Here is a 21022-nt window from a genome sequence, read left to right as displayed (position 1 = left end):
TGACTATGCTTCAACAGAAACTGAGACAAAACATTGCTGGATTGATGGGTAGATCTTTATTTCTGATAGACCTGGGATAGTTAATGGGTTGTGGTTGGACAAAGCTTTATAGCTGACCATTCTCCTCTATAGTTGTCTTGGCAGTGGCTGAAGGCTATGACATGTTCAATATTGTGTTTATGGCTGCTGGCGACAGCCAGGCCAGTGAATGTTCCTCAGTCTCTTCAACCCAATGGCTGACAGCATCTGTGCAAAAAAAAAGGCCCTCTAAAAACTGCCAGTTTATAAAAGGCTTTTGATATCTCGGCCAACACTGGCCTTCAGAAAAGACACTATTGTAAGTAAAACCATGACCCATGAAAGAAGATATACTATCAGGTCATGAAGCAGTTTAACCAAAAAATCCAGTATGTAGTTTAGCAGTATGGTGGGAAAAAGAAAATAACTGTGCCACTTATCATGTTTGCTGTGCTGTTAAAATATAATACATTGTATTGGAATGAGCAACATTTGTTTAGCGGGGTCTGTTTATCACAATGTTAAAACTGTGGAGAAACAGATTGATTATACACCTTGAAGATGTGAATTGTACAGACCTGCATACACAGTGTGTGAAAATTTGTGTAGGTTGGGTGTGACCACAGGGTGCATCTACAGAATGCACTGCAGATTTCTATCTAACAAGTTTAGGACCTACGTGTGGATCTCAGTGGAATTTTAAAGGGCTCTCACATAATATTTATGAAAGTGTCATCAAAAGTTCTGAATGGACAGGGTTAACCTAAAAAAAAAACATTTTCTGTGAATGGTCTTTACACTAACTTATACATCTAGGATTTAGATCATGATCATTTAGGGAGCCAAAGTGTGTCAAAAAGTAGGAAAAGCCTGGGAAACCAGAGGACAACAGGAACGCGGCTTCCTCAGAACAGATGGGTTAAGAGCAATATGGCTCAGTGTTAGTAAGAGTTGGGCAGTGAGGAGAAACACACTGTCCCTTCCTATCACGAATAACAAGATAGAGGTGGTCATGAAGTGAACCCCCAGCACCACTGCACGGTAATCACACTCAGGGTGGCCTTGCTGGCAGCTTGGATTGGGTAACCATATGTTCGAGATGTGCTCTCATTGTCCTTATTTCTATTTCTTTTTCTGTCTGCCTGACACATTCTTACTTGCTCTCATTTTTGTCTCTAACCCTCACTCTGTCTGTCTTGATCGCTCACTCTTTCTTTCTCTCTGCTTTTCAGAGTGGAGGGAACATCAGAGGGATCAGGCTGGCTTAGCTTATTGGAAGCAGATGGCAGACCAAAGGCAAGAAGGCCACAGTTTCATGAAGCGTGGTTTGAACATGCCAGGACCATGTCGAGGGGCATGCCCATAGATGATGGGTGCATGGTGTGTGAGTGTGTGTGTGTATCTGTGAGTGAGCATTTGGGAGAAAGTTGGTTGATTTTGTAGGTTATCAATCTGAGAAATGGGACCCCCGAATCGCAATCTGCCCCTGCCAGTTTATTTATTTATTTTTTTTTTGTCGTCATCTGTGTGTCTCTATGTCTCTATGGACTGGTTGAGGGGATGTTTGAAAAACTATCGCATCAATGACTTTTCAAGGATTTGGTGGCTTTGAAGCCCCTTACTCCTTGGTGCACTGCTGCACTATAATCAGGAATCAAAGGCAAGCGTCTGGGGTCCATCATCTCAGGGCAAAGCGGTTGTGTGTTCAGTAATAAGGTTGGCTAACTGTGATTAGCTGTCTAAGGATTACTACATTGACTAAACATAAAAAAGGGAGTGAGAAGTAGAGTAAAAAATAGAGAGAAGTGTTAGAGCATTTGAGAGAGACAGAAAGTGAGGAAAAAAGAAAGGGTACTGCGTGCAACAAGGTTCCTCCACATTTCTCCAAACTGTGGCATTGTGATGGTGCATGTGCTAAAATCACCATTAAGAGGAGCCCACTGCAGACGAGGGCCCACTCACAGACAGTCTTAGCTAGCCAGTACACAGCACAATACCAGATGGTGCAGTGTTTCCCATATGGAGGAGACACACACTAAGCACATGTCAGAATCCAACAGTGTTTGCATCCTGGCCCTGGGAACAAAGTGGTCATTCAGACTAGTCACTACACTGTATAATTACCCTGATAGACATTATGAGACACAATGCCAGCTCAGTGAATCTGGATAAAGAGGGCACTTATGTCTGCACCCTAAACCTACCCATCTTTCTTTCCATCTACACTTCAGTTACATAATACATCTCTATTCAAATGAGAGAAATGAGAATGTGTCTGTATGTAAAAATGTAAGGCTAAATTGCATGTGGAAAACATTCTCCTACTTGCTATATATACTGTAATGCCATATGAGCAGACTGTGTAAAGTTGCACATGACACTCTTTAACTGTACTGTGGCATTATCACTAAAGCTTTCAGTACATAATTTACGTTATCATCAAATAATGACAGTTTAGCCTCAGCAAAATGAATTTAGTTGTATTAGGTTAGCAGTAGGCAAAACCTCAAGTCCCCTATCACTCACCCTGTATTCCCTCTTTGTCCCCCCACCAATAGTCACTTATCGTCTTTTGTCTCTTGTTTCTTATCGCGTGGTGCCACAGCAGGAAAAGGGAGCCTGAGGGAGGCCTTGAGTAACAATGACCAGCCGGTTGACCTCTATACTGTGACCTTGGGTTTCCACGCCCAGCCCAAAGCAGGAATCATGGCAGAGAAGCGGGGGGCTCCAAGCAGGGCAGGGAATGCCATCCCATCTATAAAAATAGATCTTCATTATTCTGAATTTTCCACAAATAGTTTAAAAGAACAAGGCATCATTTCATCTTAATGGCTAGCGTGAACTGTTTTGGGCTGTGTAGTGGAAAAGCGTTGGCTTTTGGCAGCGTGGCCTCAGAAGTGTCCTCCACACCACAGGGACCACATATTGGCACATTTCAAACAGTCTATTTTTGAAACCTCCTTTTGTTGTTGTGTGAGTACCTCACACTTCCGCTTCAGTATATTGACCTTAAAACACACCTCTGGCAGAGATCTAAGTGCTACTTAGTTTCTTGTCTGAAGTTCTGCTTTTCTGGGCAGTGGGCATCTGATGTGGAATAAAATGCTGAGCCTGTAGACCATATACATTATCTGTCATTTTGTTTTTAGCCTCTCTTAAAAAAGTGGAAGAGGCATGTAGTCTATAAAATAGGAACTCGGTAAACTTGCTCTCTTTATGTTTGAGGCTGGCGCTGCAGACAGATGTGTGCCAACCTAAAACTTGGAATGGACATTATTCAGCTGTGTGAGGAGACTAATTTGGATCTGTGAGTGTGAGTTTGTTACTTGCATCAGAGACAAACTGCTGATTAAAATATAATTAACTGTATGTATAAAAAGTACAACTCTCAGAAATGTATTAAAAAAAAAGGTGCTTGAAAACTACCAGACAGGAAACATCTGTTTGGTAAATCATGGGGGGAGAAAAACAAGTAAATTAAATAAAAATCTTCTTTATCCTAGGGATCAAATGTTTATAGACACCTCAGTGTCTCAGACCAGTGGTCTTATGCATGTGATCGCTGAGGGCAATTCTTCATGGTCAGCCCTCAGAAAAAAAAGAGAAATGGAGCCTGAATGAATAGCCTGACACTTCGCTTACTCCCTCCTTCGTTTCAAAAACAACCCCACCCACTCAGTTTCAAACACAAGGAGGGGTGAGAGAAAGAGAGAGAGAGAGAGATTCCAAGCCTATTCTTCTACCCTCTTCCAGCATAGGCCGCCAGCTAGGCAACTATTTTTAGCCTCGCCACAGGCTATTTTTAGACCACTACCCTTTTTTAGCCATTTATTTGAATAAAAAAGTGTACATCAAATACAAGAGAGTGATGACGGGGGCTGTTTTGGGTGCTTTATTTTGACTACATGTATGTAACAACTTAAGCTATTACATATTGCCAATCACAGTGAAGTATACTGTATATACAGTACAACAAGCAACTGTCTATCTGAAGCTGTGAGTAGCTGTTTTTTTTTTCCACCAACATTTGAGCTTGTTTGTATTTCTATGAAAGACTTCCAGAACCAACTTTGCCATGTTGTTAGCACTGTAAATAAAAAGTATGAACTGAAGGTGTGTGTAGGAAATGTTTTTGACAGTTTTACAGTTTTTCTCACCTGCACTTCAACATGTAATTAACATACACTCAATGCTATACACTGACTGGCATCTATTTTTATTCTATTTATTTATTTTGAAGATGTGCTGTAGCATGTACTTGTAATATCATCAGTCTTTGTTTCAACAAACTGATAGACCGTTAGCTTGCCAATTTCATAAGGTTAATTTACTGTACTTAGTTAGTCAAAGCGCTTTCAGACCTAAATCCTCAGCTCATGGGAAAAATAAGCTGTGTCGCTGATCTCTCTCTTCACTAGTAAACACCGAAGCACTGCAATCACCATGACAACCACACCCCTCACCTTAACCTCGTGTGATTCCACGTGTACCCTGCTCTTAAATCCTCCTAAAGACTCCACACAAAATGACTGTGGACAACTGTAGGACAGGAGACATGATATGACTCACTCTCTTGGATGCAGACACATGTAAAAGTCACAGAGTACAAATTAGTGAAAGCATTTAAGACAGAGTAATTACATAGTCTTTGAAAGCCACGAGAAGAAGCCAGTCAGTGAGCTGATCAACGCAGAAAACTCCTTAAGGCTTATGTTCTCCATGCTGTTTAGAAACCAAATAAACACACAGAGTAGCACACATGCAGGAAAATATTTTCACAAGAAAGAGGCAGAATGTGTCCTGTTGACTTGAACGAACATTATGAGAAACCAAGAAAAGGCATTTAAAGTAATATGGAAGGGCATTGTTGAAGTAGATGAAATCAACCAAATCAGTTTCTGTAGTACTTACAGTGTGGAAAAAATCAGTTTTTATTGCCAGAATCATACAGTGACCTGGTGTAGATATGCTACCGTACAACTACTCATTTTCTTTTTGCCCTCTCCCAGACATACCTACTTGATTTATTTTCTCTTTATGTTACTTCATTTACACCCCCTCAACTTTCCCTCCCCCCCGTCCCTCCAGTGGACTGTCACTAGGCTGAAATCGCACCTGTGCTTCTCACACATCTCAGCACAGGGGTGAAACATACGCAGGGTGAAACATGGTGAGGGAGCTTTGCTGAATCTCATTAGCCAAGCGGGTAGTCATTAACAGAATGACCTTTGGAAATAATTACCAGCCTTCCTCCCTCCATCCCTCTTTTCCCTCCCTTATTCTATTCTCACACTCATCCATCCCTCTGTCCCTCCTGTTCCCCCCTCTCACTCAGCACTTTCTTTTAGGTGAGGATAGAGGGATAGAGAAATAAGTTGAGGATAGGTGTGGGGGGGGGGACAGGTGCCAGCTGCTGCTGTTTAAAATTACAGGGTGAGCTGAACTTTCAGATTAGGTTAATCTGCTGGAAATGGGATTGGCTGACAGCCTTTCCTTTGGCAGGTAAGAAAGCAGGCAGATCAGCTCAGTGCGAAGACTCATGTGCTATTCCATGTGATATCTGAGCCAATGACTTCAGAGTGTGCTGTGCTGGCTGAGGTCATCGCAATGTCATCAGCTCTGTAGACCCATGGAGTGTAGCCACTGTGAGCACACACTGACACAGGCCGAAACACACTTTTGTGTCTTTGCATATGAGTACAACAGCTTATGCCGTATATACACAAGCAACACATATGGTACATTATTGCATCCTTGCCTCCTTCCACTTATGTATATCCAGGCAGCTCACTATCACAGCTCACTCACTGACCCTTCAGTTGTATCACAAACCTGTTTTCTTTGTTTCAGCAGAAGGGCAAACAAACACATAGAACGAGGATTTGGCACAGCCCAATGGATTCGAGGTCATTCAAACACAGCAAGATCCCTGCTTAGGTTTAGTCTTGATCTGCAATCATCAGGAGGGGTAAGAAAAGACTCTTTCATGTGCTATAGCAATTAACAACCCCCACACTGGCAAAATAAATCACCAATAAGAGCTCAAAGTGATTGTTCTCAAGCAGGACTAAAGAGAGAGGGAAAAAGAAGAGATGATCAATTCTTTTGTCATTTCCCAACACGACTTCCTTTTTCTGTCTTAATGCTGTTCACATGTCCAGGAAACCGGCCTGGCAGACAGCGAGCATAGGAAATCTATCTGCATGTTTGACTGTTTTATCTGGAGCCAGACTCAGAATCCACTGTAGACCTGCCAGAATGACGCACTTGGATTCGGCTTGGACGTCCAATTATGGAGAATCTGCCTCTGTGTCCGGTCTCATCAAACTACGAGAGTATGGATGAGCTTAGATGTTTCTTTAAACATTTAGCATTGATTAAGTTGACCACCCCACTTGTTTACGTAACAGGTGATAACACTAGTACATGATTTACAACACTCTCTTGGGGGATTCTCTGAGAGTTTAGATACCACTGTGTTCTACATGGCAAGGCATGGCTTGGGATTACATGGAAACATTCAAATAATTAAAAAACATCTTCTGTTTGTTTCAAATTGCTACTGTATTTATCTGAATATCATGGGTTCAGGGGTGTCATGCATTAGGACTGTGACCACAATAACTTGTAGCCATGTTGATTAGTAATGCTTCTTTTGTTTTGCCATTTGTGCTCAAAGGAGGGTTAGCTTTGCCTTCTTGGTCGTTTGCTTTCAGGGATATTTGCGGAAGTGTCATTCCCAGCTGAGATGGTCTCAAGTGAATCATCAGGACCTTCTTTACCAGTCCTCACCCTCTCTCTTTATCTCGCTCTTTCAATGCCTCATTTCTGTCTCTCAAATACAGTCAATGACCCACACATAAATTCAGCATACTGTGAAAAGTCTTCTGATTCTGTATGTTCAGTGAAAAATTGGATTAAAAAAATGAAAGAAAAAGAGTGAGGGAGAGAGAAAAGCCCTCCAGCCTCTTGTAAACATGCTGTAGCTAGAGAGGCTGTGCAACGCTTTCAGTGCCACTCTCTCAACAACGCTAATTATCAACCAAAGACATGCTAATTACATAGAGCTTTATTGCTAATGTAGCAGGCCTGTATGCCAGCCGCCCACACGCTGAGCTCTGCTCCCCTACCTCTGCCTCTCCTCCCACTACACCTTCAGGCACAGCAGCAACAGAGGAAGACAGATGAATGCATTTCTGTATACTTTAAGAGACAAGAACGTTCGACAAATTTGAAATCAGATGTGTCACATATCAGATGTCATATTTAAGGTCTTAATGTTCTCGGGGGGGAACCTAGATTGTTTCCTACACCCCTAAATCCAGCCCTTCATCTTGTTCTTGACCTCCTCCTCATCATCCTGCCATCTCAACAGGAAGTCTGTTCCTGCCTCCCACCAAAACTCGGCAACACCACCCATGTCACTGCACCTGTGACGTAGCCTAGCAGCAGCACACAAGGCTCGGCGGGAGAGATCCGGCCCGCGGTCCCTCTCCCTCCCCCTCTCTCTCCACACACCACTCTCTTACCCATGCTAAACGTGCTAGTGTCAACCCTGCGGCCAATCCCGTTAGCATGCTGCAGCTAAGGCTGGAGGCCTCTTCAGATCGATTTATCCCACTGTGAGAAGCTCAGAGCGTGTGGAGTCTGAGTTCTCCAGGGATCATCACAGTGTATGCAACACTTCACAGCCCTCTCCCCCACTAGGCTTTTTTGCGTCTTACGGCTGTTTACACCTTAGCTATCCTGTGTTCTATAATGGAGACACAGTTAAAGAGAAAGCTTCAAAGCTGGTAGCTCTCCTTCAGACACTTACTGAAACATGTGACAACTCTCTTTATAGTTCAGCTGGGGCAGGTTAATACACTGCCCAGTCAGTGGCTAACAAGCCTGATACATAAAGCTTACTAGTGGTTTTTGAAAAACTATCAATATGAGTAGATTCCAAATGGGTTAATATAAATTATATAATGATAATTAGATAGAGAATAAATGTTTTATTTTATTTCTGATACTTCGTAGCTGAGGCGGTTCATGCGGATTTTTAATGAAACTCAAATTAAGATGACTAAAAACATAACTAAACAATTTTATAACCTCTTCTGCATCAATAAGACAAAACAAGCTCAAATAAAATAAATTATTGGAAGGGAATAAGAATACATGTCACACTACAAAACAGAATATGCTGTTATGCTGTGACTAGTGGATTTATTTGTGCTTCCAAATACTATCCATGATAAGGCACCCAGTCCGTTCTCTTTGTTTTCATCATTAAGGTTAGACATACATTGAGTGCTGAATCATTTGATGTATAAGCTACATTAGCATGCTATATATTTGACCGCATCAAATGGAAATGGCAATGAAACAAACTAATGAAACAGCAAACAGCAAAGTTTACAATACATATTTATGCTGTTTCTAACATGATATGAAGAAAGATGTAATTACATTAGGAATGGGAATAATATATATTGTATTTATTATATTTCAAAGTGGCAAACATTAGACAACATATTTAAATGGTTTGCAGTCAGGAGAATAGTGCCATGTGGAATAGGAAGAGTGTTGCCAGTGGGCCTGTCCACCTGTGAGTGGACAACAAGCCCAGGAACACCCTTATGAAAAGATTAATAAAACATGCCCCATGCTGTTTGATTCTGTGTTAGACTGGCCAGTGTGCTCCATAGGTCCAGTATATATTCATTATGTCTCATTGGTCCCCACATTTCTTCTGGTACACTGGTCTTTTTAAATGCTGATCAAATAATGATAGATTCACAGAGTATGCATACATTTTAACAGAGTTGACCTAATAAATTACAATTATGCTTCTCTACCAATAACTTATTGTTTATGACATTTTCATGCATATGAAAAATATTCAAGACCTACTTTGTGGGACGGGTGTAGTTTAATCAGCTAGCATGGTGTGAGTGTTAATGAGTGCGGGCAAGAGAAGGGGATAAACTGCATGAATGCATCCATGTATGCATGTGCAGCCCACCAGATTTTTCAGAGCTCCGGTGTGAATGTTGCATAACAGGTTCACAGTGAGAGCTTAAGGACCCGAGAAGGTGCGAGCATCATATCCTGCTTTATCTACCTGCCTACTAGCTGGTCTGACAGCAGTGTCTTATATCGCCTTGAGCCAGACTAGCGTCATGTGTCCCAACGAGGTCAGATCAACATCCTCCTCTAAGAGCTACATCAGTGGTGACAACACACCAAGGGCAGGTGCTGGTGATTACACAGGGGACAGTCTGAAAATTCCGGATCAATGATAGGCTGTCCCGTTTATGTTACTGTAATCTGTTAAGTACACACAGTACAAGCAGGCAGTTTAAATAAACTCTATTTTTTTAAATTATGACATACTATGAGTCTTAAAATACCTTTTTTAAAAGTTACTGATATTGGAACTGACCCCTTGGGGAAGACTGACAAACTACGGTAGCAATTATTTATTACACAGTGCTAGGTGTGAAAACCAAAACAGAGAGGTAAGGGTTGCTGAATGAGTCACAAATGCTGGAACCATCTGTCTGCTTGTGTGTTTCTGTGTTTGCATAAGTGTGCACATGTCTGTGTATGCATGTGTGCTCCCATGTATCAATGTGCATATGCATGTGTACCATCTAGGTTTTCTTGTTGCTTACCTCCACAATGTCGGAGTTGGTCCTGCTCTCATGGGGCTCATTGTACTCAGTGTATTTAAGCAAGACCTTGTCCATGTCTGTGCTGGCGTACTGGAACAGCTTGTTGGTGCTGTTGAAGATGATCAGGGCAATCTCACAGTCACACAGCACACTCAGCTCATATGCTTTCTTCATCAGGCCAAACTTTCGCTTTGTAAATGTCACCTAGGTAAAAGAAGGAGATGAAATGAAAATAAGAAGGATTAGCTGAGGTAAGGACAGAGTTCAAATAATTATTCTTATTCACAGGAAGTATTTGGAGATTTATGTACGCACATACATTAAACAGAATATTTCAGTGTCAAATTTACCTTTTTTTTTTTATCCGACTTGTGGTAATCGTTTAATTATGGCAAAAATTATAACCAAAAATCTTAGAAAATCATCTTAGACCTATTCTCTCACTCATGTGGGAATAAATATGAACCTACCATAATAACTCCTCCTCTTTAAAAAGGGTAGTTCTTAGAGAAACAGCACAAAAGGAAAGTGAAGTCTGCTGATGGTTCAACACCCACTGACTCTAACAGTCCATGCACAATACCAGAAAAAAAAAGAAGCTGGGCTTGCATTTAAGGAACTGAAAATACTCTGTCTCATTCAGATAACGGTAAGCAAGATCAGTTATTGCTTGTACATCAAAGTGCATAGAACATAGTTCAGGTTAATTGTCCCTGCCTCACTATCACCGAATGACCAGAAATATACTGAGCTGCACTGTGTTCTTCCCCAAATGACATTGACACACATTGTTCATTTGTTGTGTTGCCCAGTTAAGTGCCTCATACTGAATAACAAGCCACTGATATAAATGACAAATAGGTTCCCTGATTTGAACATGTGTTCAAATAATGACCATGCACTTAAATCAAAAAATTGTCTTTCTCTGTTTGTGAGTATGAGCAGGTATGTGTATTTGTATGTGCATGTGTATGAGATCCAAAACCAGTACCTTTAATAACCTATACAAGTGCCCACATTGTCAAAATAGAACAGCCTTTATTCTGCTATTGTTTGGATCTAAACTAGAGCAGTGAAAGTGAGTTAATTCCAGTGAGCTGCACCTGGTTTCTTTTCCAAGCTATGTGTACAAGCTCTTTGGCTGCATGTTGAAAATAAATGTTATTTTCTTCTGTGAATGAGTGTATTATGTACATTGGAGATCTGTATTGACAAAGTTTTTACACAGAAGAAATACTGCCAGAACAATGCCCAGCTGGTAGCTAATGATCGCAGTTTGTTGATTAACTGCATGTTTGTCTATTCTCTTCTGACAGTTAAGTGGGCCAAAAAATACAAAGTGAAAACTTCTAAGACTCAGTTACACATGCTCAGAATACAATAATAATGACTGTAACTGTAAGCTGTCAAGACCTTTATAAAGAAAGCCTTTAAAGAAGACATCTCTGTGTATAATAGATCAGGGTAATGCATGTATAGGTTTGTGGCTTCAGTTTATCGTGCATAGACCTTTGCCTGTTCTCTCTGCAGCTACGAGGCCTGAAAGAGGAGATAGGGTTGAATGGATATTGACAGATAGTTTTGGATTTCCTGAAATCACATCTCCTGAGATGCACTAGGGAAACTGAATATCAAACTTTATCTCACCTCCACCGTGTCTTTTTCTGCGTCTCCCTCTCTACTAAGAGTGGGTAAAACCTTGCATAATCTGGCAGATCCTGGATCAGCTTCCCACTCTAAAAGTTTTCCGGGGACGTCACCGCATCATGCTGAGCTATCTGTCAGACAGCAGAGGCTGAAACCAGAGACGCGGACGGCATTCTGACTCCTGACAACCTGGTGTTTGACATGTAAGCTTCTGTACCTCAGCACAAACACTGATTCACCAACGACATAAGGAGAAAAAGCTCCCCTGGGCTCTACGTAAATACCATGCTGACATTTACACAGTAAAACTGAAATGTGAAGAAAAACAAGCCTCATTCTTAACACTATAAGATCAAAAGGTATCTTGTGACAATAAGATTAATTGTCATATCCATCCTACTCTAAACTGTATCATCCAAATCTGAAATGGAGGCATCCTAAAGGGGTTTGCAAGCCTTACAACAGCAGAGCTATATTACAAACCCATACATAAAAAAAGAGGAAATAAGATGACAGTACTACGTATAAGACATAAGGTCAAAGCAGGTTATTCAAGAACAGGACATGTAGAGTGTTGTCTTCCCATGGTGTTTTGATACAGGGGGCACTGGGGGCAGACGCACGACACAGCTATCAGCCAGCCCAGCTCCGTTATCAGCCACTCACCCACTCACTCAGCCACACACTCGGCTGGAGCCATTAATGTTTCAAACGGTGGCACGCGGCACACACGGTAGACTGTGTGTCCAGACCAGACCACTCGCAAACACCAGCATTACCAGGGGTAAAAGGTAATAAGACACCTGGGCAACACTCAATCTCCGCTTTGCATTTCAACATGTAAAAAAAAGAAGAGTAGAATACAATTCAAGCTGTCTTCATCCTCACACTTTAAAAGGGGATTTGCGTGTGCATTTCCCACATATTATAATTCACACATAGACTGACTTTAACAGCACCCCAGGAAGAGAATTAGTGTGATTATGAAAAGCCTTAACTGACCAAACAATAACACCTACATAAATATCACACCCCACCCCCACATCTCAGCCTGACGCACACAGCCTGCTACCTCCAAAACCCATATATTACTAACACTATGCATATGCATTCATAAGTACATAGGCTGATTTACATGCATGCTTGCTTGAAAAAGTACATGTGCACACATTTGAAAGGGCAGCTGGCTTATACATAAATGCTCTCTTGATAGTAAAATACTGGTGCAAACATCATAGGTAGGTAGGCAGGTAGGTAGTACTATTGATCCCACACTGGGGAAATTCCTGCATGCTGTTTTATTGTTGATCAAAGTAACTCTCTTATGACTTCATAGCCTGAAATGATGGCCCTTTTGGCCCATCAACACTCAAGCTGGTGATGTCACCACTGGATTTTTCTGTAACAACTTAGGTCAGACCACATAGCAGCTGTAAACCAATAAGCTGAACTTGAATTCGAGGAACTCCTGCTCTGCTCTGTGCATTTATTCATGATGCTATCAATTTGATGATGGTGACCAATTTCTTTGACTGGCCTCTGTCCTCGCTGCTGAATAAAAAGTAAGTAAATGAATATATAAAAACACATTGTAAACTAGACCTGTGTGTCAATGCAGGTGTAATCTTTGCTTCCTTGGTCAGTGAGTGCTGTTAGACCCACAACTATATTAATAACTTAAGTATGACAGTACAGCACATTTGTAACTGTTAAAAGAGATTGGTGTGTATGTGTGAACCTATTTTGGCAATTGTTAAGATAATGACTAAATCATGTTATAAAGAGATACAGAATCTGATTCTGATTCTAAAGAGATACTTATCTTTCAGTCTGCCATTGCATGTCTCTGGGACACTCTCCGTGTGTTCTTGTGACGACATTAGAGTTAACCTTGGAGGCTAATTCTAAACATGCAGATTATTCAACCAAAACGATGCAAGATTACTTTTTCAAGATAACTTTCTAAACTCAACTGACATTATGTATTCTAACCCTGCATTTAGTACAAAAAATCATTAGGAATTATGTGCTTGGCTCTTAACTTGCCACTATTCACCACACCGGCCACATTTCACAAAATCAGATCAAGAAATTATTCAATTACAAAAAAAGCTAATGGCAGCAATAGGAGAGAGCACACAATCTTCCTTCAAAACTTGAGATTCTTTCTTCAACTCTGTAAAGGAGACCAAGACTCCCCCACCTATCCATAACCCCATATCCACTTAAAGTTCATAAGGCAGTTATCCAGTAGTGCTCTCAATTACTTTGGCATGTAATGAGAACTCATGCATAGTCTTAAGCATAATTAACATAAACTGTAGGCTCATAAACATTGTTCATTCACCCCTATCCTCCTCCACAACCCCATCCCAAGAGAGATTCAGATACAAATGCTTTCAGACACAGATCCCTGTAAACACCTAAACATGTTCACATCAAAAATCTTTATTAAATTCATTTGAATTCCTTTTCACTTTTTCCCTTTTTTCATCTACGTATAAATTTGTTTCTGTGTATGTATTTATATGCATCTGATGACTGAAAAAAAAAGAAATAATAAAATTGAAATAATCAGTTCTGCTCTACACAATCGACCTGTCCTCCGGAGAAGAAGAGAAAAACGCCCAGGATAAACAGAGGGATGAGAAGAAAGGAGGGATAGTGCTGATTCTTTGCCACGAGAGGGGATAGAGAAAGAGAGTAGGGAGGAGGAGGGAGACGAGAGGGGGCGGACGCACAGGAAGCACATTTGTATGCATTTCCTCTCATAACAGGAAGAGGCCAGTGGCTTCCCCTTCACAATGGCTTCGCTTCTGCTCCCCACCTCCTGCCTGCTTCCCTGGGGGAGGAGGAGGTGGAGGAAGAGGAGGAGTGGGGAGACAGGCACCAAAAACTGCTGGTTAGCAAACCAAACATGGCTGTGCGGGGACACACACACACACACAAGCACGCACACGCATAGATGTCAGTCAGCTATGGAGCAGCACAATTTGTCTTGAGACAAACACTTATCCCATTGTCAGGGGCCAAGCAGGAAGACACGGGCTTACGCAAAAGGAATAAGCAGAGCCCAAGACCTGGGGCTGAACTCTGCCTCACAGCCAAAGAAGCCGTTAAGAGGGGCATTACGACAAAAGAAGCTTTGTCCTACTGCTAATATATGCTATGCTCTTCTCTCTCCTCAAAACCCCACTTATCATCCTTTTTCCGTGTGCCTTCATTGTACTGTAAGAACAGGAGGCAGCAGACTCCAAACATTTCTTCATTCAGCATCAAAATCAAAAGTGTCCACGTTGAGTAGTTAAAAGTGAATCTGTGAAACCAGTGAAGTGGTGTCTTAATTATGTCAATTTTAGTTATAGGTGCATGTCTTAAAATACATAGCCATTGAAATTGTTCTTACCAGAGCTGGTAATTACGTTTGAATGCATCACTGAAATGATTGGTTGAGCTCTTCTCTATGTTCCTGTTTATGCAGAAAAAACTGCAACTAGAAAAGCATATACTCACCGAATTTAAAAAAAAAAGTGGATGTTACATTGAAAGGCCCAAGTTATTGGTTGGAATGACAAATATAGTTTTGTAGCCCTTCATTGGAGGTGGATAAACACTTTTCTTCTCAAAAGGGGCTGACTGGCCCAAACCAAACAAATTCACACATATTATATGTTGTTTTAGTCATTTCTGCTACAAGACAAACCCAGTTAAACCCAGGTTTGACTAAATGGAGTCTTCACATAACAAGCACAGCTCAGAATTCCCTTCTAGTAGTAAAAAAAAATAGAGAAAAGCTACAGATGACATTATGAGCCAGTCCCTCAAAGTTATTTCTAAAGCACAAGAAAAAAGGAAATAAATTGTTAAACATCAACCTACACAGTGTATGCACAACATATTTTTTAGATGTTTTTGCATTAGGTTTATTTTGAAAATTAAAATCTCAGCATTATCAGCCCTATAGCGGACAATGGAAAATAAAGAATGGAAGCTACACAAACCATCAAGGCTTTCTAGTGAGGGAAAAAGAAATTGAGGGTGAGGTGAGAGAGCAAAATGAGCCATGTGAAGAACATGTGAAACAGAAGCGAAACAAGAAATAAGTTGAGAAGGCAAAAGAGAAGAAAAATACAACAGAAAGAAGGTGAGAGCTTAGTGAGCCCTTTTCAGGTGAGGTCTCGCAGCGGTGAACATATGACAGAGAGGAGTGCCACTCGCTGTGGTAAAAGAAGGAGATGGTACAAAGTGGAAAACAGGGAATTAGAGGAGGGGTGCAGGGGTGAGGAGCTACCCTGTGGGCCTCATTATTTTCCTGCTGTTAATTTCACTTGCACATTTTCTCACCCAGTGCTGTTGATTGGAGAGAAGAGTGCTTTGTCGTAGTGACAAAAAGACCCCTTATTGTAGCTGTAGCACTGCTGTTAACATGGGGAGGAAAGGGAAGATGTATGCAAGGAGACATTTAAACTTCTTTTTAATTCTTTTCTATCTAAGCATGTGTTAGTGTGACTGTTGTTTGTGGGAGCTGAGCGATCCTGTTGTTTTACTTCCTCTCACTGATGACCTGATCCATGTTTAACCTTTGGCCCTGGGTCCCTTCCCCCCTGGAATCCACATGTTCCACACATACACACAGATTTGCACAAACAAGTCATCCTAAATTAAGCCCACAGAGTGTACTGGCTGGAGAGGTAACACCAATTAGAGCCAATTGCAGTAAATTAGTCAACCCCCAAGACAGACTCCAGAGAGATACGTGTGTTCTAGATGTGTATATGTGTTTACAAGAATGTATTTGGCTATGTTGCATTGACAAAGCACTAAATTTACAATTAAGTGTGTGTCTGAGCATACAACTTGATATGTCTCAAATCTATGCCAGTGTGTATGCACACACTCACCTGTGCATGCATCTAGTTCTGTAGGTATGTGCCTGCCTGTGTGTGCGTGTTTGTGTGAGTTGGGGCAAGAGAGTCTGCTCTCTGTGTGTAGCACATGAGTTTATGGCACAGGGGGCTCTTTCATGTGCCCGAGGCTGGGAGAGGGTTTGAGTGGTCTGGGGGCTAGGAGCCAGAGCTCAAACACTGCTGCCCACTGTCCAGAGCTCCGGGCAGCCAGTCAACGCCAGGGAGGCCTAACCCTTCTGCCTGTGCTCTGGGGAAGTGTTTCAGGGCCTGGGGGTGGCAGCCCAAAGTGGCTGCCCAGAGAGGGCCAACCCCTGTGCCCACTGTGGTGCTGCTGATGCAGGGAGGGCAAGAGTGGGAAGGCACTTTAGCCCTGTAGGTAGAAAGGTAGTGCTGACAGCCACACAGAGTGGTGCCACTCCAGTCACACTTTGGCTGTAGTATAAAATGTGTATGGTGACATGTAGGATTGTGAGGAAATGTTACCAAAGCTTTGCATTGCTATTTGTAAATGAAAACAGGAATTGTCCCCCATTATACAATTTTATGAGCTGCTGAATCTTCATATTATGTCAAGTATCACAATCACTATATCCTTTGTACAATTCATAAAAAAATTAATAAATCTGTTAAACACAGAAGACCACAGAAGAACTTTAAGAAGATGCCAAAACTATTTAGACATAAAACGGTAAATGTATGGAAAGAATCTGAGGCTGAAAGCAACACTATACAAACCCCTCTGGTGTTTATTTGGTTTAAGCTCTGGAACATTTCCTTAAAAAGGAAGTGAAAATATGCAAAGGCAAAGCTTCTGTTTTTTTTTTGTTTTGTTTTGTTTTGTTTTTTTTTTGTTTTAAGAAGAAATTGAAGTCTCTGTGTCTGTCTCAGTCATGTGATGTCCGCCTCTATAAAATATGGTGATGTCATTTATTTAGTCCGTAAGTTGAATAACCCTGAATGCTATGCTCCACAGAGCATGTGACATTTTCCACATGACTTGATGACATAATTTCAGGAGGAATCATTATTTGACTGAAACAAAAGCTAAAGTATTCTATCATTTTAGAAATTGAAACACCCAAACCCAGTGATACATTGATTTTCCTTTCCCTGAACCCTTTTCCTCCCCTTCCTCCTTGTCCTCTCCCTGTAAGTAAAACCCGGATCTCAGGCATCGATTCCCCTCAGGTGTCCTTCCTGTCTCCCTTGTTCCCTCCTTATCCTCAGGAGCCGAAGTGCCTGGTTGAACTGGCAGGCTGAGTCTAAGGTGGGATGAGAGAAGGGCTGAGATAATAATAAGGAGGAAGCATGGGTGCTGCTGCAACCCGATAGCTTTAGTCCTCATCTAAACCTCTATGACCTCCTCCTTGCTCGTGTTCTTTCTCTCTGTCTTCCTACCTCTCTTTCAGCAACAAATATATGATTTAAAAAATGAGCACATGGGCACATGAGCACATGGGCACATACACGCTCTGTTTCCAAGGTAGCACGATCAGTAAAATCATCATTTCTGGAAGTTGTTTCTTTCTCACTTTCACACCCCTTTCTCTGTGACTTCTTGTTATTACAGTCATTGTGGGTCAAAATCTGCTTCATTTACCTAGTCAGTTCTCTTTATGTTGATTTACTGGACTCTGGCTACAAATGACTGAGTTTTGAGAAATGTTTGTGGAGCATCATTGTGACTGTCACATGGCAAAGATGTGGCAAATGCAATGAAGAGGGCTTTCATTCAAACAAGGTGATCTGTGATTTGACCTGTGATCCAGGGGCCATGTTAGCAACGTATGGATGCAATTGGGCTGCCAGGAAGCTGACAAAGTGTCAGTGGTCAGTCATGCCACAGGAAGTGATCGATTGTGGGCCTGGAGGGCAGTGAGAGAGCTCTGTCTCTATCTGTTTCCTGCCACAGACGGTAGCGTCTGTTTGAATCATGCTGTCAACAATTTGTTATGACTCTCTCAAGTAATACCAGCTGTTGTTCAGAAGTGTCTCGCAAGAATTCCATTACTGTTAGATAGCTGTCTGCCTTTTTTCTCAAATTGCTATGTGTCATGGATGTAAAATGTATCCCTTTGGTTACACAGAGGAAAACTACTTCAGGTGCTAAGATTACCAATTTAGCTTAAGAAATACACTGCATTAGTGTTTCTTTCCTAGGCTTCCATTCACCTCCACCCTGTTGGCCCTGGCCAGTGTGTCACTTTAGACCATCCCACGTCTGTTTGGTTGTTTGTTTATACCTCTCTGATGCTACCACGCTCAGCCTAGTAATATTCCACTTCCAGTGAGCTAAACTGGGTGCTATGGTGTGAGAGGCTGGGCGTGAAGGGTGCTTCAGCTGCGTGTAGAATGCCATCCTCAGAGCCAACAGTGATATGCACAATGGCTTTTGAAAATTATAAATTTTGAGAATTACCAGTGTTCTTATGCAAATCTGTTGTAGGAAACATGCTCGTGTTACCCTCACACTGGTTTGTTAGAGTGACAAGAAGCAAACCTGCCATTATAAGCCAGTGGAACTATTCCACCCAAAGCAATAACTATGGTATCTGTATACAAGCTTCTCTGTCTCCCTGTTCACATATTGCCCAGACTCCCAGAAGACCATCACTGTTGAGGGCTATGTGGGGTGTAGGGTGTTTCTCCTTCCTCCCTCCTCCACCCCTCCTCTTCACCACCTTCCTACTCATCCATCCTGCCATCCCCTAGGGACTTACCTGTCTGTTGCGTTCATCCATAATCCGCGTGATCTGAATCTTTTTCCTCCCCATCGTCCCCGTCTTTCTTTTTCCCCTCTTTCTAAAGAAATTTGTGCTTTCTTCTCTCTCGTCTTTCTTCTTCTTTCACTTCTTCCTTCTCTTCACTCTTCTGCTCTTCCTTTATCTCTTTTTTCTGATTTCTATTTGTTCCAATCAACTCAAAGATTCCAGCATCTGTACCTGCAAGAAAAAAAAGGAGGGGGGGCATAAGCATTAAATGAAATGAAATATAGCAAAATGCTGAGAGAAAAAATAATAAAAGTGGCATCATGGCAGCCACAAGGGAGGGTGAAGAAAGACAAAGAATCTGTCAACACTGTTGTGAAAACTGCTGTGTTTTTCACTGTCGATATCATGCAAATCAGTTTTTGCATTTTTTTCTCAGGCACCGACTATGAGAGCAGACAGCACTGTCAGGATCTCGCCTCGTTCGCAGAGAGTTTGACAGTGTTTTGGAAGTGCCGCTAACTTAAATGCTCTAATCACCAACACTGTAACATTACCTTTAGACTGAGAAATACATTTTGTCTCTTCCCACAGACCTGCTCCGCATTGAAAATGGAACGGCCAGACACAGCTTTTCTTTGCAGTATCTGCAGCTCATCTCCAAAATGGCAGGGCATAACACAGATGTTGAGCACTTGTGCATTCGCTTGTGTGTACACCACTCAGTGTGTGTACCTGTGTTAGAGGGCCAGCAGCTGATGAACAAGAGGAAAGCTGCACTCCAAAAAGTTTACACATGTGAGTGACTGGGTGTCCGTGTATGCGTGCAGGTGTGTGTGTGTGTGCGTGTGTTCTTGTACGAGCTTGGCTAAGCCAGAGCTCCAGTGCATCTCTCCAGAGTGCTAAAGTAGGCCAACCCAATCTATCTCAGGGAGGAGCAGAAGAACTGTTGTTGTGTTTTCTTTTGACAGTAGAGGTGATAACGTCCCTCGTTATGCAAATGAGCATCCCATTATTTAAGCTCAGTGCAATGCAGGGGAGCTGTCAGCGCCGTCACATTAAAAAAAAATCCTCCATCTACTCTGCCTTTTTTTCTCTACTTTCCCCTTCTTCTCTCTTCTCTCCTTTCTGAACCAGATTTTCAGCACCTGGCAGCACAAGCATCAGACACTGATGTGGAAGACGACACCGCTTCACCAAAAGACATGTCAGTCTAAGTCTCTCTATCACTCTTTCTCTCTTTTCTTATACACCCTTGCTCTCTCATATTCTCTTCTTTGCATGTTCCCACACACATACATGCACATTTTAATGCACTTCCTTTCCCTTTCTTTCCATTTTTTTTATCTTCCCCTAACCTGAATCCATGTATTTATTGAGTAACATGCATGAGAAAGCACAGGAAAGCTCAAAACCCCTGAGGTGAGCGCAGCACATTGCTATGCACTTGACCTCTTTGTGCCTGAGAGTAGGACATTGATAATGAAAGCACCAAATAGGGACATTCAGGGATACTGTTAGTGACAGACCAAGTCCTGTAGCAGTAGCACATGACTGTAGATTTGTACTACCGACTCAAAATCTGTAGTACAGTAGTATTTAGAGCTCAAACTAGAATGATGATGTGGGGCTTCAGACTCCATATACATAGCACAGTCTTAGTAAATATATTAGGTTTTTAAGAAATAACATCACATTGATTATTATGTATATTCTCTGCCTAAAACTTCCATCACACAAAAATGGAAAACAAAGTGAGACAATACAATCTGAACAATGATAATGCATGACAAAAAACTTCCTGAGTTGATGTTTGAAATACGCCCACGTATGGAAGAAATGAGATACAAACATAAATGAATCATTTGGCAGTTAGGACAACAGCCGGACTGCACCATCAGAATAACAACAAGATTTAAAATAACTCTGTGGCAGCTCTGAACAGGCTATCTAAAACGTTTTAGCATTGCTCTGCACAAACACACCCATCCATAGACAGAAAAACAAAGAGCTGCCCTCTGGAAGAAAACAAAGAAGGATGTTGTCAGACAAACTGGGATTACAAGCCAACACTAAGGCG

The 21022-nt window shown here is 41.7% G+C and overlaps 1 protein-coding gene across 9 annotated transcripts in view; it reads right to left on the bottom strand.

Annotated features, from left to right (window-relative positions):
• Window positions 1-21022, bottom strand: part of mef2cb (myocyte enhancer factor 2cb) — a 57761-nt gene that overhangs the window by 18256 nt on the left and 18483 nt on the right. For all 9 annotated transcript variants that reach the window (XM_020594469.1, XM_020594464.1, XM_020594462.1 and 6 more), the window contains exons 2-3: window positions 18955-19176; window positions 9681-9884 (exon numbers count right to left, since the gene is read on the bottom strand). In XM_020594469.1, the coding sequence (XP_020450125.1) occupies window positions 9681-9884; window positions 18955-19008 (258 nt within the window). In that variant the 5' untranslated portion in view covers window positions 19009-19176. The remainder of the gene's footprint in view (window positions 1-9680; window positions 9885-18954; window positions 19177-21022) is intronic.

Source organism: Monopterus albus, unplaced genomic scaffold, assembly GCF_001952655.1.
Source record: "Monopterus albus unplaced genomic scaffold, M_albus_1.0 scaffold23.1, whole genome shotgun sequence".
NCBI lineage: Eukaryota > Metazoa > Chordata > Actinopteri > Synbranchiformes > Synbranchidae > Monopterus > Monopterus albus.
Note: the sequence above shows the minus strand (reverse complement) of the source record. Positions and strands in the feature narration are given on the sequence as shown.